The sequence below is a fragment of the Paramormyrops kingsleyae genome, chromosome 6 (genome assembly GCF_048594095.1).
Source record: "Paramormyrops kingsleyae isolate MSU_618 chromosome 6, PKINGS_0.4, whole genome shotgun sequence".
In the NCBI taxonomy this organism is placed as follows: domain Eukaryota; kingdom Metazoa; phylum Chordata; class Actinopteri; order Osteoglossiformes; family Mormyridae; genus Paramormyrops; species Paramormyrops kingsleyae.
In genome coordinates this window covers 32,256,901-32,277,406 of record NC_132802.1, presented here as the reverse complement: position 1 = coordinate 32,277,406, position 20,506 = coordinate 32,256,901, and the positions used below count along the sequence as shown (strand labels likewise).

Here is a 20,506-nt window from a genome sequence, read left to right as displayed (position 1 = left end):
ATCCATTCACTTGTAGGTAATATGTATGTGCAACATCTCGTTATTAATTATAATTCTCAAAGAATTTCCCCATTGTGGGATTAATAAAGTCTAATCTAATCTAATAATGAAGTTTTAAAAAATTGTTTTTATATGTTATTAATGTAGATAGATTATTGATATATTTAGAGAAAAACCTGTCTTTGGAATGTAATGGTTTCTGGTGGCCCAATACCCACATCTTATTGGACCCGGCCACACCTAGAACATATGTAATACAGTACATGTAATAATTAAGCAAGAAGGACGGACAAAATGAAAAGGACACCATGCTGTTTTTGGCGGAATGGATCACAAATATTATGCCAGCCTGGGCGAGGTTGGAGGGGTAGAACATTTCCAAAACAGGAACCGTTTTTTTTGGTACAGCGGAAAATCATGCCTACCACTCATGATGATGGGATGAAAAATATTTTATTATTTTGACATGACATAAATCAAAAGGCCTGCAGACCCAAAGTAACCTATAATATATATTTTTTTGTTTTTGTAATGCACATTCACTGAGGACTGGAAGTTCTGCAAAACGGGCCCAAGGAGGGGAGAGAGTGAGACAACGGCTCTTTATATTGCTTGACTCTGACATCCACCATCACATCAGTAAAGCCCCCAAACACTGACAGATGCGTAATAACTACAGACACTGTAATGCACATGCAGGCATACAAAACCCCCATTTAAACATATAAAAATATTTTTAATTGTGGATCATAGTTGTTAACATATTTACAATCTTCACATTGACATTTAAATTGATTTTTTTATGATGAAAAATGACATTTAATAGTCTGGGGTAACAAGAAAGAAAGAAAGAACTACACCAAAGAAATGGATAAAAATAATGGTTTCACTTCACTGAAACTACAGCAAACGATACTTAAATATTCTGGGAAAAGCTAAGAAATACTTAATTTCCTGGCTTTTGATCTCAGTGAGAAGTTTAACATCATTTGTGCAACATTTTTCAGTGCACCAAGGATTCATGCAAGACTGAGGTTAGTAAAAAACAGTCAATCAAGAATATACAGTGTTTATTTTAGACCAGAACACTCCTCATAGACAACCTATATGTTATAAATCAGTGTTATTTCTCTGTTAAAAAATCCACCTCTTGAAGTACAAAATTGCCTTTATGTAATTTTTGTGTAGAATGCCTTCTGTATTACAATTACTCTGGGATACGAGTTTGGCTGGTTGCTGTTGTGACTCCACGTCTGATTAAAGTTTGTATGAAGAATATAGCATAAATTATAACTGTTGTCCAAATATGCTGGACTTGTGTGGCATGACAAACAGCACTACAATCAATTTACCTGAAATCATCATTTGGGATACGAAACACAAAAATCTAATTTCTCGTGTTGGATCCATTTTTTCCAGAAAATGTCTATGGCACGGAAATGGGAGCACAGAACTGGTCACTACTAACTTAATAATTTGTTTGGCATTCTACTCTTGTGAGACATCCTCAATAATCATATCTAACCATAGAATTCAGATCAAATGTCTTGATCCAGTTCATTCAGCAGTACTTTAATTAAGAGATCACCACATGACAGACAGCAAAAAACTTGGCAGAAAATTTTAAATAAGCACATAACATGGAATACTGTCCTCTGTCTACTGATAGCATTTAACATCTAACTGACCAATGAAAAGACGTATGAAGTCATCTATTTTACTAGTATTTATTTAGTTTGTATTCATTTGTATAAATAATCGTTTTTTATGGATTACTTTATATCACTAATTTTAACAATCTAACGTTAATAGCTAGATAACTAGCTAAATAACAATTTCTAATTGTGAATATAGAGCAAGATTAGTTTGTTTCTGGGTGATTATAATATCAGATGAAACGGACAACAGAGTTGGCAGTATGGGCACACTGCTGACCCCCCCCCCCCCCCCAGGGCTGGATACATGCAGTGATACGATGCGGAAGGGAGTCATACAGCCGTTGTATTCTCTCCTTTGGCAAGTCGGCCCACAGCTCTTGTAACTGGCCCTCGAGATCCTGCAGATTGGCACTGGGTCTGAGTTGACGTCTGAGCTTATCCACACATGTTCAGATGGGGAAAGATCGGGGCACCTGGCTGGCCACAGAAGGACCTCAACATGACGCAGGCAGTCCATAGACACACATGCCATGTGTGGATGGGCATTGTCTCATTGAAAGACTGTACCAGGGTGCTGTCTCAGGAGGGGTAAGGGGTGTTGTAGAGAGTCCAATACCTGTGTCCGGGTGGCAGGTGCCAATGTCATGGGGTTCTGTAATGCTTGGCGACGATCCTCCCTTGGTGTGGTCTGTCTTGGGCGACCTGAACCTTCACGTATGTGGGTTCCCTCACCTGCCCATTGGTTCCAACATCGGGCGACTGTCACATCTGCATGCCCCACATGCTGGGCAATTGCATGATACGACCACCTGGCCTCATGCAAACCCACAATGCCACCCCTATCAAACTCCGTCAAGTGCTGGTAATGCTGTCTAATGTGTCTACGAGGCATCCTCTGTGTCTGGTGACTAGACTTGCCAGCTCCTTGCAAATCAAATAATTTACATACCTATCGCTGGTCTGCAAATGTACCAAATTACATCCAAATCAGACCATTACTTCTGGGTGCTTAACTTTTTTTGTCAATGAGTATATTTGCCTCGCTACCAATCATCCACGTGAGTCCATTTAAAACATTAAAGAGTTCACTGATGGCTGTGTAATGATTATCTGTTTCTGTCACTAAGGGTGTCTCATTGTGTTCTTTTAGGTTTATTTTATAAAGTTATTTCTATGAGAATTAGTTTTTTCGCTCCTGAAATAATGGATTATTGGAGATACGTGTCTCATTTGACAGTGATGAGTAGCCAGGTTGAGTGTTAAGGTAAAGCTATAGTCTATCCATCCATCGATCCAATTAATTATCCTGGTCAGGGTCACCGGGGGGCCTAAAAGCCTATCCCAGACAGCACAGGCACCCTGGATGAGACACCACTCATTTCAAAAGAATTAAATTATATTTAATAGTCTATCAAATATGAAATAAAAAAATATATATGTGGATTTTCGGGACCTGTGTAGCAATAGTTAATCATTACAGTGGGTCACAGCTAAGCTGGGAAGCAAATGGAACAACACTCGAGACAGATCTCCAGACAGTCGGAGGACTCGCAGCAGTCCTCCAATATCCCACAATCCAATGCATCACAGCAAGCATCATCTCCACATGCCACGTCTCCTGTGGCTTCGCTCCCACAGCAGCACAGTGCTTCACAGCCTCGTCCACAGGCCAGACACTGCACCATCACGGAGCACAGAGACCACAGCTCACAGAATAGGCAGGCCAGAACACAATGCACACAGCAATCTGCAGAGAGACACACACCATCATGACATACCTTCCGGAGAACCGCACGAAAGCCACACACTTATCTCATTCAGGACCTCACTCCAAAAATGTTACAAAAATCTGTTAGAAATGTTATGACATTTATGAGCTCTGACATATTAAAAGCTTAATTCCCTTTACTGAGTCTTGAATCTTAACATTAATTAATGACCTAAGAAGACTGCATTTAATTAAATAGGATAAACAAATTTTAAACAAAAGTTAAAAGATCACTAGGAGAGCATAAGACTTAGTCACCCTACCATGTAGGTTCCCAAGACATAATACTGTAATTTTATAATAATGCTAAGAATAATAATAATAATAATAATATATAATAATTCTGTGTATTAGTGTTATGATAATATACTGTATATATACTATATATATACTGTATATATAGATAAACGTAATATTGGCCAATATTGTACATACTTGGTTAAAGTTATTGACTAATTTTCAGTTCTCGAGGGACTCATTCACCCATCTGTCACCCACTGTAATTGCTAATTCCGTGCTTTGCTGTTATTTCTGACTGCACAGCCATGGCTGTTCCTGGAAGCCTCTTCTGTAAGTGCTCTCAGAGACCAGTGGAAAGGAGCTTAATGGCTGCCTTCTGTTTATTTACCATGAGAATGCAGAATGAGATTATCGAAATAACAGAACAGAAATAGTGCATTCAGAGGAAGCAGCTTGCGAAGTAAAATGGAAGATTTTTGATGCACTCAGAAATTTGAAAAGCGTTAAGTAATACTAACCATTTTGATGGCATGAGTTGAATGACATTTGATCTATAGAAAAACCTCTATGTACTGGCTTGAGCAGACAGACAGACAGACAGACAGACAGGTGTGTTAAGAGCAGGATGGAGCATCTGGACGGTCAGCGGACAATAGGGTGACCATCGCCTGGATTCTGTCCGGACAGTCCGGTATTCCAGCCCTCTGCCTGGATTGCTGCTGGGTGTCCTCCTTTTAGCCTCCTGGTCATCCTTCTTCCCTCCCTTCTACCCACCTCCCCATCAGCAACTAGCACTCTCTCCAACCCCGATCAACCCCCGACGGAAGGCAAGAACGGCCATGCCTGCGATTATTTGTCTATGTTGTTCTCTTGACATGACAATATAATCTTCACAAAAGATATACTGCCCCCTGTTTCCGTAGCATGCATGCTCAACAACTTTTTATGGGTGTCCTCTTTTTTAAGCCTTAATCCTCCTTTTTAAACGCCCTCCACTCTAGCGGAGAAGCAGCTGTGAAATCTCCATTCCCAGCTCCAGGCACTCCATGGTGCACAGACAGGGATCCCAGCTTGGGCAGGTGAGCTGCAAGGTGCAGGGTGCACAGGGCGAGGCTTCCACCGGGAGGGGGTCCAGAGGCGAGGACTGACAGCAGCACACGCAGGAGCAGAGGGAGGAAACACAGCGACGGCAGCACTCCCCAAGTGCTAGGAAGCAGTCCAACAGACGGCAGAAAAGGCAATTCAGCACAAGAGAGGCACACGGCTCTGAGAGGAAGAGGGAGCGAGAGACAGAGAGAGAAAGAGGAAAAGACAACCAAGATCAGGGGAAGGTGGTAAGAAAAGTGATGATTAGATGATGATGAAGGAGCAGCTAAAGGAAGCAGTGAAACAATGTAAAAAGAGGAGGATGATGCAGAGTATCAGAGGGTAAAGAAGTTCCTGAAGTGTGTAGGAGTGATCTTAAGAAAAAGGAATAAGTAAATACATGACAGATAATTACACACATAAAATGTAACAAAGGTTTGGACGGACGGATGAGAAAGGGGATGCAGAGAGGATCGATATGAGAATTAGAAATCAGTAGAGGGTGAAAAACAAAATGCGAAATCAGGATAAACCACGGAAACAGGAAGCACAGAGCAAGTGGGAGGATCAGGCCGGGACGGAGGAAGAATCAAATGAATAGTGGAGGAATATTTCCTTTACAGGGAGGGGGGGAGGGTGGAAGTGAACAAGAAGGAAAAAATATGGAAGGCAGAGGAGGAAGTGGCAAAAATGCAGGCTGTGTGTGTTATAACACATGGGCATAAATTATGAGGGGGTGGGCGGGTCGTAACCCTCAAAAACCGACTAATACAACCCCCCAATAATCCTGTCTCCCCCTTACTGGGCAGAAACCTCAATCCCCCAATGTTCAAACCAGAGTTATGGCCTTGTAACACCAAATGTACAAAGATCCACTTCTCTTCATATTCATAGATTGGCTTTGATATTAGTGGATTGTAACTGACTATAATTGATTATTTGTAGATTGCAGATCTGGTCTAAAGGACCTATAGTGGGGAAACAGACATTTTCATTATCTTGGAAACTGGAAGGAATGAAGATAAATACCAATTAAATGGGTACTGCTTAGTTTAAAAATAATTTTAAAAATGTAACACTTGAGGTACGATGGAAATCTTAATAGCACTTAATACCATTAAAATGTTAAAAACTGTACAACATGCAAACGAGCATGTATTAAAGTTTAGCAATAACCCTGAAAGACATCAGCACCTAAGGTGAAGAGGGATGTGTTATACATTTTTGCACTTAAAATGAAAATAATGTGTCTAGGAGATGTGATTTATCTGAATTCACTATATAGCCTTGTTCTCTTTTTTATATTAACTCAAAGTATGAAGTGATGTAACCTACAGGCATGGACTTCTAAAAGCAGATTCTGTCTATTATCACTTTATTAGTATTCAGACTGCCATCCCCATTCCTAATAATTGCATGGATATACAGTTCAGCCCTTTAAATAGAAACCTTAAATAAATCTTTTTTATACTTAAGGAAGATTTATTCTAGTTAATAAATAGTGAAAAGTAGTGCAACACGTTGGCAAATTCCCTTGAATGAATAGTTTCCATGTGTGGCTTTAACCACCAATCAGCCTTCTGAGCTTGCAAAAGAAGTGAGTGCAATCCAAGTGGATGAAGGCAAAGGTAATAATTCACTGCAGCCAGTGGGAATGTGCTCTGGATAAACACATGTATTTAATTACTGCAGTTTGCACGCTGTCATGTAGAAATGACACGAGTGTGAGTTCATGTATATGTCAAGGGCCCCTTTCTTACCATCTCCAGCCACCTGCTGGATCTGGGATGTGGTGGCCTTCAGGCTGTGCTGGCTGTTGGCTGTGCAGGTGGATGGCGAAGTCTTCTTGTCCAGATGAACCTGACCGTTGTTTTTGGTGGACTGCGGTGGGGGCCAGCTCAGACGGCCGGTTGACTGAGATGGTGGGGTGCAGATAGGTGGAGCCCCATTGGTTAAATGCCCAGAATGGATGCTGCCGTGCTTAAGGCGCTTCTCATAGGTGGTAAATTCTGTGTGAGAGAAGCAGGACAGGACACCATTATTGCTGGATCATACAATCATAAAATCTGCATACCAAAATCTGTATGAATTGGCACTAAAGATAAATGGCCATAATACTGAGATTTCCAGCAAACAGGACCTGTGACCAACTGAACTACGAAACAACCTGTGATGGACATTTCACACCAGAAATGCAGAGAAGGTATGGATCTCACTTGAGATGAAACATCTTTAGATGTTTGTGAATACATAAGCACTGCATCGTAGTAGTAACTCAAATACTGGAGTACAAATCATGAAGACATACACTCACCTAAAGGATTATTAGGAACACCATACTAATATGGTGTTTGACCCCCTTTCGCCTTCAGAACTGCCTTAATTCTACGTGGCATTGATTCAACAAGGTGCTGAAAGCATTCTTTAGAAATGTTGGCCCATATTTATAGGATAGCATCTTGCAGTTGATGGAGATTTGTGGGATGCACATCCAGGGCACGAAGCTCCCGTTCCACCACATCCCAAAGATGCTCTATTGGGCTGAGATCTGGTGACTGTGGGGGCCATTTTAGTACAGTGAACTCATTGTCATGTTCAAGAAACCAATTTGAAATGATTCGAGCTTTGTGACATGGTGCATTATCCTGCTGGAAGTAGCCATCAGAGGATGGGTACATGGTGGTCATAAAGAGATGGACATGGTCAGAAACAACGCTCAGGTAGGCCGTGGCATTTAAACGATGCCCAATTGGCACTAAGGGGCCTAAAGTGTGCCAAGAAAACATCCCCCACACCATTACACCACCGCCACCAGCCTGCACAGTGGTAACAAGGCATGATGGATCCATGTTCTCATTCTGTTTACGGCAAATTCTGACTCTACCATTTGAATGTCTCAACAGAAATCGAGACTCATCAGACCAGGCAACTTTTTTCCAGTCTTCAACTGTCCAATTTTGATGAGCTCATGCAAATTGTAGCCTCTTTTTCCTATTTGTAGTGGAGATGAGTGGTACCCGGTGGGGTCTTCTGCTGTTGTAGCCCATCCGCCTCAAAGTTGTGCATGTTGTGGCTTCACAAATGCTTTGCTGCATACCTTGGTTGTAACGAGTGGTTATTTCAGTCAAAGTTGCTCTTCTATCAGCTTGAATCAGTCGGCCCATTCTCCTCTGACCTCTAGCATCAACAAGGCATTTACTGGATGTTTTTCCCTTTGCACACCATTCTTTGTAAATCCTAGAAATGGTTGTGCGTGAAAATCCCAGTAACTGAGCAGATTGTGAAATACTCAGACCGGCCTGTCTGGCACCAGCAACCATGCCACGCTCAAAATTGCTTAAATAACCTTCCTTTCCCATTCTGACATTCAGTTTGGAGTTCAGGAGATTGTCTTGACCAGGACCACACCCCTAAATGCTTTGAAGCAACTGCCATGTGATTGGTTGATTAGATAATTGCATTAATGAGAAATTGAACAGGTGTTCCTAATAATCCTTTAGGTGAGTGTATATTAGCTACTTGAGATAAAGGGCGCATCACGATTCATTAATGATGAACAAATGTGAGATCAGTATTTCACTTGTGTTATTCATTTCTGGTTCCTTCAGTAGTTCACAAAGATTTGCAAAATGAACAGATATAATAACAAATATAGTAACTGCTTGGGATAAAACATGCGTCACAACTCATTAATGATGAACAAACATGAGATCAGAATGTAAGACTTAGTTTGTGGGTAATTAATACAAACGTAATAACATAATACTACATTATTTGTGCCCCATCAAGTCAATTGTTTACTTAAAGGGGCATAAGTAATTTAGTAAATCAGTTACTACTCATGTATGAATCATGAACAAATATAGTAACTGCATGAAACACGCATACCGATATGATTGATTAATGTACGTAACTAACACTTAGATTCTGGTTAATTGATACATTAAGTAAGAGTGTACTACTATATTTGTGAACCTTCAAAGTCTTACTGGAAGCTCTATAGAAGACTTCGGGACCATAAGTAATAAAAATGGGCTCAGATAAACCACAGCCTGAAATATCCCATGTTCACAGGAAGCTGCTCCCCAAACTCTGACAAAGATGAAGATCTCATGGAATCAATAGAAGCTAGACGTGTAAACATTTAATACAATCCTGTTACCTGTTCTTTGAGTGAGGTCAGATACACCATGAGAGGTAGGACTGGTGTCCTCATTGGTGGTGACTTCACCAGTCAAAGAGGAATCACAACTCGTTTGATTCGTTCTATCCAAACTTGGGGCCTCCTCAGAAGTCGTCTCTGTTACACAGACATTGCACACAAGATATGCTTTTGTTTGGACCCTTTAAGACAGACAGCTCATTTGAATAGTTACAACAATCCAACAGTTACAGCATATCAAAGTTTCAACCAAATGAAACAAAAATGCATCATATTTGTTGGTTTCAGTTGAGAGAAAAGTACCTTGTGACCATGAACACAGGCACAGAACAGCAAAGATTCACCTGACTGGTCCACTGGGGCCCTGCTGTGGTCTGGCTGTGTGTCGTGGTCCCCTCTGCTTCCACGCTCATTAAGCCCATCCAGGCCCATGTCTCCAGTATCTGCCTCCAGCTGTACATCCATGACTCCAGTCTCCTGCTGAGACAGCCGCTGTGCACTCTGACCAGAAAAGAACAGACGTATTATACATTTTATGTCTGTGAACTTTCCTGTTTACTGAGTACAGTATACAGAAGAGAAGAGAGTAATATTGAATTACGGGTAACAGGTCACTTTGAAACAAATCTGACACACTAAAAAAAAGAAAAGATAATTGCTTCCATTCTGCCAGTTTGTAGTCCTGAGAGTGACTAATCAGATCACATATGAAATTTGAAACAAAATAAATATGTTAAAATTTAAGGAGGCTGAATGCATTTCACACAAACCCTTGAGAAATAAATGTCTTTGGGGAATGAGAGAATTGTGATGGGAAATGAGATTAAATAAGGGAAAGGCTGCATAACCCCTTCATGAAATAAAATGCTCACTTTCCACCCAGCATCCATAGCTGCTTATCCAGCAGTAGGTTACAGTGAGCCTGAATCCTACCCAGGAAATATAAGACAGAGTATGGGCAATGAAGAGAGACAAACTTGCATAACTGCATGTTCTGAACAATGAGAGGAGTAACCAGGGGAAACATGCACAACATTGTAGGGTGACCAAATAATCCATGTCAGGGAGGACAGGACAAGATTTGTAAACTACCATTTCAATTACAAGGTCCTGAATTTCACTTAAACACTGAGGTCTTGCCTTATGCCGATAGGTCAGTCTCCTATAATCATGCATGTGCCACTGATCTTAATGTGAAACAGTTGGATGAGATTTTCAATCAAGGAAACAAACCAGTGTAAAACCTGAAGTAGCTGATAGTGTCCCTGACATGGATTATCTGGTCACTCTACAACATGGGGAAAAAAAAACAGACTGCACTTTGATATACACTATATCCTCCTGAGACCCAAGGAAAAAAGTGTCCTTCAATTTTAGGTTATTTGTCTTTGGGGAAAATAAGACATCTTACAATTTAGATTTTTAAAAAAATATATATTTTTTTAATTTCACAACATGTCCTCTTTAGTGTACAACAGGAATAAATATGTTTCCTTACATCAGTGAAAAGATAGATGCAAAAACAAAATGTCCACTACAATGGACATAAATGAATGGGTTGGGTCTCAGGAGAATATGGAGAAAAGTTTTAGGTGACCTGGCCATTACACCTACAGGAACCTTTATAACGTCCCATTCTAAATCCATAGGTATCAGTATAGAGTTGGTCCCTATTTTCAGCTATAACAGCTGCCACTCTTCTGGGGAGGCTTTCCACAAGATTTTGGAGTGTGTCTGTTGGATCTTGCTCATTCCAGAAGAGCATTTGTGAAGTCAGGCACTGATGTTGGACGTGAAGGCCTTGCAATCTCTGTCCTAGTTAATCCCAAAGGTTTTTGATGGGGTTGAGGTCAGTGCTCTTTGATAGCCAGTCAAGTTCTTCCACACCAATCTCACCCAACAAAGTCTCTGTGGACCTCGCCTTGAGTAAAACAGAAAAGGTCTTTCCTCAAGCTGTTCCCACAAAGTTGGATGCATACAATTGCCCAGAATGTCTGAGTATGCTGAAGCTTTAAGATTTCCTTTCACTGGAACCAAAGGGCCTAGCCTAGCCCCTGAAAAACAACCCTATACCATTATCCCTCCTCCACCAAACTCTACATTTGGCACAATGCAGGCGGGCAGGTAACATTCTCCTGGCATCTGCGAAATACAGACTCATCCATCAGACTGCCAGACAGAGAAGCGTGATTCGTCACTCCAAAGAACACGTTTCCACTGCTCCAGAGTCCAGTGGCAGCGTGCTTTACACCACTCCATCTGACGCTTGGCATCACACTTGGTGATGTGAGGTTTGAATGCAGCTGTTCGGCCATGGAAGCCCATTCCATGAAGCCCCAGTGCACAGTTTCTGTACTGGGGTTAACGCCAGAGAAATTTGGAACTCTGCAGTTATTGAGTCAACAGAGCATTGATTACTTTTATGCACTATGCACCTCAGCACTCAACAACCCCGCTCTGTTACTTTACATGATCTGCCACTTCGTGGCTGAGCTTCTGCTGTTTGTAAATGCCTCCACTTTGTAATAATACCACTTACAGTTCACTTTGGAATATCTAGCGGGGAAGAAATTTCATGAACTGAATATTGCAAAGGGGGGCATCCTATGACAGTACCATGTTTGAATTCACTGAACTCTTTGGAGCAATCAAATTTTTCTGAAATGTTTGTAAACCAGTATTGTGTGGTTAAGTGTTTGATTTTATACACCTGTGGCAATAGGTCTGAATGAAACACCTGAATTCAATGATTTAGAGGTATGTACCATTACTTTTGTTCATATAGTGTATCTATCCATCTATCCACCTTCTTACCACTCATGCTATTCAGGGTCATGTGGAGGCCTTGGAGCCTAGAATTCATTTCTTGGTATATTATTTTCTCATCGAACAGAGTAAAATAACATTTTTGAACAATATTGTGCTAGATGTTTGTCCATCATTAGCTTGTCCAGTAATATGATCCTGGGATGTCCAAAGGAAGGATCTCACCCCTCACTACACTCAGAAACACAGGCAATAAAATATAATCTACTATTTAAACAGATGAACAGTCAATGAAATATCACCTACTATATAAGCATTTCAGTCAGGGGCTGCAGATAAAGTTTTTACTGAGGTACTGGCTCTAGTGAAAGATTAATCGCTCAGGGTTATCCTTTACCTTCGCTTAATTGGGTTTGTTGTTGGCTAACATGACATTGACTAATTTAGTGTGAATGAGCAATGAGCTATGATACCATTTCTCACTTTTCATCTAAACTGCTGTTTTGGTGCCCATCAAAAAAGGTCCATGTCTCATCCTATTTTTGTTAATGAAGCCCCTTCACAGTTGAATGTGTTAAGAGATTATGGCATTCATCTTAGATGCACCTGTCAATGGTTGAGAAAATACATAGGCCCTTTCCTGTATACCATTTGTATAAATGCACTCATTACTTTTGCCCATCTGCGAGGGCCAAATTGTGTTTTTCCTAAGACTCCTAATACTATTTAAGAGTTAATCAAAATTCACATCAAGAGACAGCGACCAGAATATGCATTTGGAAAAAGGTGGATACATCAAGTATCTCTAAAACTTCCTCTCATCTCATCAGACCTTTTTCCCCCAGCATTTCAAAACTAAATAATTTTATGTCATTCAGGGAAATCAAAAACACACACTTTAAGAAGGTCATCAAAACAATTAAACATAAAATACCGTATTACGTAGGAAGAATATATGCGGTATTTACATAACGTTCCGTGTAAATGTCCGAAATTGAATTAAGTGCTTTTATATTGACAATGTGTTTATCAGTAGATAAATTCACCAAAATATGTGCCGTGATTTTTAGAACCATGCAAACAGCGCAAAGCAAATGCAAATATTACAAATTCATGGCACATGCAGACAAAACGATTCGCATGGGTTAGTAGTATTAGCAGAAGAGAGTTATGAAGTGACACAAATACAATTCTAAAAACACTTGACTTCTCAGATAAAAAAAAAAACTACACTTCTTACCGTAGCGTAATTAAAGCCAGTCTTAGACCGTGGAAATGTGAAATTCAAGGGGAAGCGGTATAGAATAAACTGCGCCGAATTCCTGTCAGAGGCACACAGTTTCTCGCTGCGATCCAGCAGTAATTGCTTGGATGAACTTCTACTTGTAACCATCTAGCCCATCAAAGGGGTATAGCACCCCACACCCAACTGACATAAAAATGAAAGATAATTACAGACACATAGAAGCAAAAAGCCTTGTAAAATAGGCTATCTTGCGCACTACATGTAGGCTATTTCGTAGTTCTCTATAAAACATTTTTCATGTTTAGTAACATCTAAAATGTTTAAGAATACGTTTATTTAATCAAATTGCACGTTGTATGTCGAATGTTTAGCTCCATCTACAGGACAATTTAGAAACGCCGCTTCGCCTTGGTCTCATGGCGACAGAACCGGAGCGCTCACAAAAAGCCCGATCAACAGAAAAGAACATGGAAACTTCACACACAGATCAGGGGAGGGATTCAAATCTGCATTTATTTTGTTGCGATGGAATGTTTATATATAAATATTAGGATATCTCATGTTAATTGTATTCTTCAATTAACTTGAGATGGGGTAGACATATGGTTTTGGGTCCACTGCTGCTGCTGCAGCTATAACTCAAAGACAATGCAGTGAATCTTTTTCAAACTTATATACAGTAAGTGATGATCTGGGTTCGATTTCATTTTGAGACACATTGCACCAAAACTAAGGCAGTGTTACTTTGTGGTTACACATGAAAGGACAGCCACAGACGCAGATCAGGTGAGTCTGAATATACTGAAAAAATTCACACAGGAATTGGAAGAGGTGGAAGAGTGTAGAGATTAGATGGAAGGAGGTGTTCAGGGTCCAACAGCATCTGGATATTACTGTATTACTACTATATATTGCTATATTATAGTCTTTGGCATGCTTACAGCATGCAAATTGTTTTCAGCAGTTTAGAACAATGTAGAAGTTGAACATTTTGCGTGAATTACGAGTATTTGTCAGCAGTGCCGTGCAGAGAATTTTCAAAGGACAGGTGGATACATTTTGTGGATGGGGGGTGGGAGCACTTAACCCAATCCGTCGAGCAAAGGGGGCAGGCTCTCAGGCACTCCCCCCCCCCCCCACCCATGTGTCTGTTTTTTGATTGTCACATAAAGTTAATTTTTGTTTTCACTTTAATTTTACTGAAAAAAATCACCACAAAATATATAACTAATATAACTAATAAGTGACAAAATTTGTGATATGATAATGTTGCAGTTTGTGAAATTCAAATGTTGTACTGTATATGTCACCAGATACGAAACCACACCCTCTAACAGAAATTATTAGAATTACTGTATCAGTTGAAAGATGCATGCTATATGTATCCATCCATCTTCCAACCTCTTAGGGCTGAAGAAGAACTGAAGCCAATTCCAAGCAGCATAGGACAAAAGGGAGGGATATGCATAACAGGATGCTTTTCATTGAAAATTTAATTGTTAATTGTGATACTGGATGCTAAGAAATCATAACAAGTCACATATAAATATGCAACGAAACTATTCCTTTTACAACAAACCAAAATGCTTTAGAAAAAATAAGACCCGGAAACGGAAGTGTAACCCTGTAAATTCTATTGTTGAACCACTGATGTTTTTTCTTGAATGAAATAATTTAGGGTGCTTTTCCAGGTACCGTGCTTTTCTTTCTTCAAGAAAGTACCGAAAGTATAGTACTTCGAGTTGTTGATTTTTCCACTGACGTAACAACTGGTACCGGCGCCGAATGACGTCACAACGCGGGTATTTTGGATATTTCAAACAGGGCTGTAGCAGACGTTCCTCCTCTCCAGGAAGTTTCGTAGTCTCCTGCGTGTTGATAGCGGTCCCCTGTCTCCCGCAAATTATATACTTGGATATTTGTGTTTTTTAATGCGACAGCTCGCGCCCGCGAGAGCAAGGACCCTCGAGCTTATGTAGAATCTTTGGAGAAAAAGAGTGGGCGTTAGGGAGTTCCCCCGGGCGTTCCCGCGGGGGACTCCGGAAAATTCCGGAGAGGTACGGGGGATGTCTGCTCTAGATACCATACGGCTGGATGTGCGATGTTAGTACTAACATCGCATGTTATGAACTAGTTCGCTACATTAGAAAATGAAATGGAAAAAGGAAAGTACCAAAAGTACGGTACCTGGTGCGGTGGAAGACGCCCCTTCTTCCCATTTTGCTTATATTCGGTTCTTGGATAGGATTTCACACACCAGGCTGCGTAAAATATTTCCTGAAGTTCCCAGTTATGGTATGTATTTAGTAATCTTAGTACTTAGATGTTCCTTTTATGTGTAAAATGTATGTGGTTGTAGCTAACGTCGTTGTGCCGTAACAGGCACGTCATACACTTATGCATTGGCTGGGTGATATTAGCTCGTTCAGTTTTCTGTACTTTATTGTCATTGAAACGCTGCACTGAAGAGCTTCAGTGTGAAATGACTGCCTAAATAATTATCCCGACAGTTATATTTCGCCAGCTTAATAGATACGAATTCCTTTATTTCGCACCGCATTAGCTGGAAAAACATTAAGTTTGCTAGATTAATAACTTATAATAACATTCTTAGCGACAACGGAGAGATTTTCAGTGTTTGTATGTAGTTGTGATTGATTTATAATGGCTGGCGGTGTTTCCTCACGAACTACGTAATTGTCCTTCTTCTTGTAAATGTCTTAAACTTACAGTATGCCCAAGTGTTTGTTGCTGACGAGCTTTTGATCCATCCCTGTGCCATAGTGTTACTATCTAGTCCATAACGCTGACGTACAGTAACCTTTAATAAGTGAAAAGCCAAAATTGTTTTATATGTGGTATCATATAGACCAATATATGGTGGTACAATTTTTGAATGGGTTCAAGGGGCAAATTTTGGGAAGAAAATTTAACTAAATGAATTTTACCTTGCTTAAATGGTATTTTGTAATATGATGTGTTTCAGATGTCTAACTATATTAACATTCATTATTGCCATGAGTTTGTTTTCATCTGTATCCAAGTGAACCTAATTTTTGATGTGTAATGTATGTAATAAAAAATATTGATGCTGTGGTTTTATTATGGCATTAAAGTGCCACAAGTATAACCACCTTCTTAAAGATTTCAGGTGGTAAAGTAATGCCCCTAAGATTTATCTCAAGTTAAAGATATTTATTTTAAATGCTTACATAATAAATGTCTACATTTGGTGTGTGTGGTTTATTTTAGTTTTGGTCTTATTAACTGCTCTTTTTCAGTGCTGGTGAACATTATTGAGAAACCTAAGTGTTGCAGAACCAGTGCTTATGACTAACTGACTAAGCAGCATTAGCCGTAATCCGAGTTGAACATGGAGTTTAGGTTCCACCTGTACCAATAAAAGTATTCATTTGTTTCATTATGTGACGAATACTTGTACCGTTACAGTTGTTGTAGTATGTAACAAAATATATAGCCTGTCCTAACTTTCAATAGAATAATAATTTTGTGATTTATGCGTGATATAATGTTAATTGTGAAATGAAAAAGGAGTTTTATAACATTACAAACGTAAGGAGACCTCAACCGGCTACTCCTCTGGCAGTGGTTTTGGGTTTGGGGTGGGTGGATATTACGGCTCCATCTTCCGGAAAACGATACAAACATTGTGTATGTTTGACAGATGGATGTGTGACATTTGCAGAATGGATGCCATAATTTGCAGCTCTACCAGCTACTGCAGTTTCTCTGACTATATCTTCATCTTCAGGATAGTGAGGTGTCGAACTTCGACCAGGGGCTGGGGGCGGAGAGCGGCATGGATGGAGAGAATGGTGAGAACAGCGAGATTGCCCCTGTCTACTGTATCTGCCGAAAGCCAGACATCAACTGCTTCATGCTGTGAGTACTGTTAGTGACGTGCTGTCTTTATGAGTGTTGCCATAATGATCAAGAACTGACACGCCCATTTTCTCAGGTCTTTCTTGGCTTTGTGTCATTACCCTTGAGTATATGCTTTGTTGAAGTGGAAATACTGAAATGGTCACTGTATCTTGTATCCTGCAGTGAATGTGGCAGCTGTAATGAGTGGTTTCATGGTGACTGCATTAATGTCACGGAGAAGATGGGGGAGGTCATCCAGGAGTGGTTCTGTGAGAAGTGTCAGAGTGAGTGTCCTTTAATGTTACGATTGATCATCTTTAGCTATGTGGGATATTTCTGCTGTTGCGTGATCACAGCTGTGTGTGGGTAATGCAGCAATACCCTTTATAGGCAAAGATGGCTCTTTGGAGATCAAGTACCATCCCAAGGAGAATCATAAGAAGGAGACCAAACAAGTGAGGATGGAGAAGCAACATGGTGCACCAAATTTTAAGATCAGCCGGCGGGTCAGAAATATACTACAATTTATTTTTTACTGTTTTTTTTTTTATATACATGGAGGAAATGACATGCACATAGGGGTACTTTAGAGTAGTCAGATTCTTCCTCTCAGTTAGTTAGTTATATCCATTAAAATGTTTAAGTTGGAATGGGTGCGACCCCTGCCCTGCATTGCAGCATTTGTCCCAGGGCTCCAAGGTCTCTTCCTCTTTGTGTCCCGCAGATTAAGCGTCATATGTGTGGTAAGTGTGAACCCTGCCGGCGCACAGAGGACTGCATGCAGTGCGATTTCTGCAAGGACATGACTAGGTTTGGGGGCCCCAACAAGATCCGACAGAAGTGCCGTCTGAGGCAGTGTGAGGTCCGGGCCAGGGTGAGTCTCTCCCACACCAACCTGTTCTCAAACCACTGAGTCCTCATAGATGCGTTAAGCATGACGTCAGAAGCCTGTAAGAGCTTTCACACTCCCTTCTGTCTCTGTGCTGTTTTTTTGAACTGGCGGCTGCCTTGGCGACTGTCTCCATTTGCAGAAAAATCTGCTGATTCGAGCAGTGGACAGGTTCGCTACTGGTAACGGTAAGTGCACGTAAAATTGGACGGCTGACTGTGTAGGGACTTTTTATCCAAAGACGCTAATGTATCGAACAAACATGGCTAAGAGTAAATGAAAGCAAATGGTACACCGATAGTAACACGATCACATTCGGGTAAAGTTAACATTTAATTTGGATTACTGTATCAAGCAATACATTTTTGTACAACACTTAATTCATAAAAGCAGTTCGCAGTCTTGGACACGATTCTCCATACTAGAGGGGCAATAGAATGCAGCGCAGGACAAAGTTTCATCTTTGAATGTGAGAGAGGGTGGGTAGTGACTGATGTGTTGAAATGACTTGCGGATTCCACAAAAGGATAAACATTGCTCAGATATGGTTATGGTTAGGGTTCAGCCCAATGACACCCAGGGATGCTTGTACTAGTAATGCAAATATGTTGCTTCATGAACCATCTGGTGTATTTTATTTTATTATTTTTTTTTGCCTCACTAGATGGCGTTCTTGGTTTGCTTTGAGGCATGCTTTGTGTCCTTTTTTTAAACAGAAAGCATTATCTAGCGCTTAATGAACGATTTACTGTCATTTTGCCATCACTATCTTGTATTGACACCATGGACATCCCACTGAACAAATGAAATAGGTACATTAATATGTTTGTCAATGGCCTCCCCTTAAAGTAGGCTTTAGATTTGTCTTATACTGTGCATTGTTTTCATTTTCTGTTTTAACCTTCTAGCATCTGATGCCATGGACCAGGAAAAAATGCCACCCAGTTCAACACTTTCCACATGTGCCGAATCTAGGGCAAGTGCAGCTGAGTGGCATCATGGTACTCTGAATGGTACTGTCCAGGATCAAGGTATGCTGCTCTTTTTGTGTCAAAATATCAGTCACCTGGTGTATTCTCTGACTTTCAAATAATTGTTTAAATGTCTTTGATGTTTCAGGGTCTGAGGATGTCATCTGCTCTCCGGATGATCCTGAAACAGGGGTTGGATGCCAGACTGATCTGACTCTGTTTGATTTGGTAGTCATGGAAACATATTTCAGCATTATGACGTGTGAGCTAAACAGTGTCGAGGATACCAGTCAAAGATATGGAGGAAACCAGAAACCTTGTAAATCTCCATATCCACAGAGAGAGAGTGTTCTGGCTTGTCTGGAGGACCTATTCAATATTGCCTGTTAGTTCACCTTTGGAAATGTTAAAAAAGGGGGAGACAAAGTGGTTCAAGTAGACAAGGCAAGAATATGCCTTTGCTTTAAATCTGTTAGTCTGTCATTCCATTTGAGTGAGAATTTTCTGGAAGTTAAAAAATAAAGCAGCTAGTACTGGCAAACCAAATAATAGTTCACTTCATTCATGGTGCCATTCAGAGGTTTGTTTCATATTGTGCCTTTAAATATGAATCAATGAGAAATGCACTCTGTGTGCTAAATCAAAGGCTCCAAGAATCCATCCTTCCATTTCCTGTAACCGCTTATCCTTCTCAGAGTTGTGGGGTTCCAGAGTGTTTCCCAGAAGCCATGGGTGCAAGGCAGGGAACAACCCCAGATTATTAGTTTTTTAATGTATATTTCGCTTGATAACGATATGATTCATATAGTGCACCCCTACCTCGGCAGCAAGAGTTCACATCAATAAAATACGTTTGCAGATGTTTTTTTGTAGATTACACGTAATATAATTAGGCCTGCTTATATAAGCAGTAAAATCCCTAATATTGTAATTTTATAAAGGTAATAATTATGAAAATCAAGCCGGTTCAGCAAACATGTTGCTATAGAGCGAAATACAGATATAATGAATAAAACATAATTGCCATTTGAGCTAAATATATGGATTTGTTGAGGTAAAATCATACCGTTAAGAAAACGTCACTATCGACCTGAATATACATTTCTAATCTAATAAAACATGTTGGTTATATTATCAAGTTAAATGTAAACTATTTCTGTTAATTAAAATCTTATAAAAACATTTGTAAACAGACTTCATATAAGTAATAATCAATAAAACACGGTTGTACTATCGAACTAAATGCAAACGAGCTCTTAATAATAATAAAAACATAAAAAAAACATTTTTAGACGTAGTTTACTGGCTCTTGCTGCAGCGGTTAGAGTGCACTATGAAACATCGATTGCTATCGAACTAAATGTACATTAATGTATTTGTCATATTGTCTTATCTTAACCTTATCTTAATCTTAATCTTAATCTTCTAAGTACTTCACTCTCCTAACTATTTGCAGGATCTATGAAAATGTCAATTTTTATACCAGATATATTGACCATCTCCACAGCCATCTCCAGGACCCCAAGGATGGCACTCAGCTGGTCCAGCATATCACTGGGAAATATGATCTCATTTTCACCCGTTCTATGCTTCTGGGTCACAGGACCACCTTCAATATTGCCATACAAATAACGAGGCTTGGTTTAATTTTCGTTGGTTTCGTTTTCTCCATTCCTCCGTAACTGTTGACGTTAGCAACAGGCCAAGCACCTGTCGTCATGGGACATGGTGTAGTAGTTGCTCGCATGGGAGGAATTTAACTGATAGAATCTTTTCAATTTTTCTACAGCGATAGAAAGGGATGTAAATGAGGGTGTTGGAGCCATAACCAGCTA

At 40.1% G+C, this 20,506-nt stretch overlaps 2 protein-coding genes across 7 annotated transcripts; one reads left to right on the top strand and one right to left on the bottom strand.

Moving 5' to 3' along the window:
* Positions 1-437: 437 nt before the first annotated feature.
* LOC111856161 (uncharacterized) lies at positions 438-13,346 on the bottom strand. 3 transcript variants are annotated; one of them, XR_002841063.2, is made up of 6 exons: positions 12,921-13,337; positions 9,259-9,415; positions 8,915-9,052; positions 6,513-6,761; positions 2,132-3,405; positions 438-1,930 (listed from the first exon to the last, which is right to left on the bottom strand). XR_002841063.2 is itself a non-coding variant. In XM_023835904.2 (5 exons), exons 1-5 carry the CDS (start codon positions 13,071-13,073, stop codon positions 3,149-3,151), a joined length of 954 nt encoding a protein of 317 aa, XP_023691672.1. In that variant the 5' UTR covers positions 13,074-13,337; the 3' UTR covers positions 1,937-3,148. The 3 variants fall into 3 exon arrangements, 2 of the variants coding, with proteins under 2 accessions (XP_023691672.1, XP_072569161.1); XM_023835904.2 differs by lacking the exon at positions 438-1,930 and having other exon boundaries at positions 1,937-3,405; XM_072713060.1 differs by lacking the exon at positions 438-1,930 and having other exon boundaries at positions 3,350-4,872; positions 12,921-13,346.
* Position 13,347: 1 nt separating this feature from the next.
* LOC111856162 (CXXC-type zinc finger protein 1-like) lies at positions 13,348-19,220 on the top strand. 4 transcript variants are annotated; one of them, XM_023835906.2, is made up of 8 exons: positions 13,348-13,712; positions 16,699-16,829; positions 16,995-17,095; positions 17,202-17,317; positions 17,536-17,685; positions 17,843-17,888; positions 18,609-18,731; positions 18,820-19,220. In XM_023835906.2, exons 2-8 carry the CDS (start codon positions 16,747-16,749, stop codon positions 19,059-19,061), a joined length of 861 nt encoding a protein of 286 aa, XP_023691674.1. In that variant the 5' UTR covers positions 13,348-13,712; positions 16,699-16,746; the 3' UTR covers positions 19,062-19,220. The 4 variants fall into 4 exon arrangements, with proteins under 4 accessions (XP_023691674.1, XP_023691675.1, XP_023691676.1 ...); XM_023835907.2 differs by lacking the exon at positions 13,348-13,712 and adding an exon at positions 14,570-14,617; XM_023835908.2 differs by lacking the exon at positions 13,348-13,712 and adding an exon at positions 14,629-15,221 and having other exon boundaries at positions 17,202-17,266.
* The last annotated feature ends 1,286 nt before the right edge of the window (positions 19,221-20,506 follow it).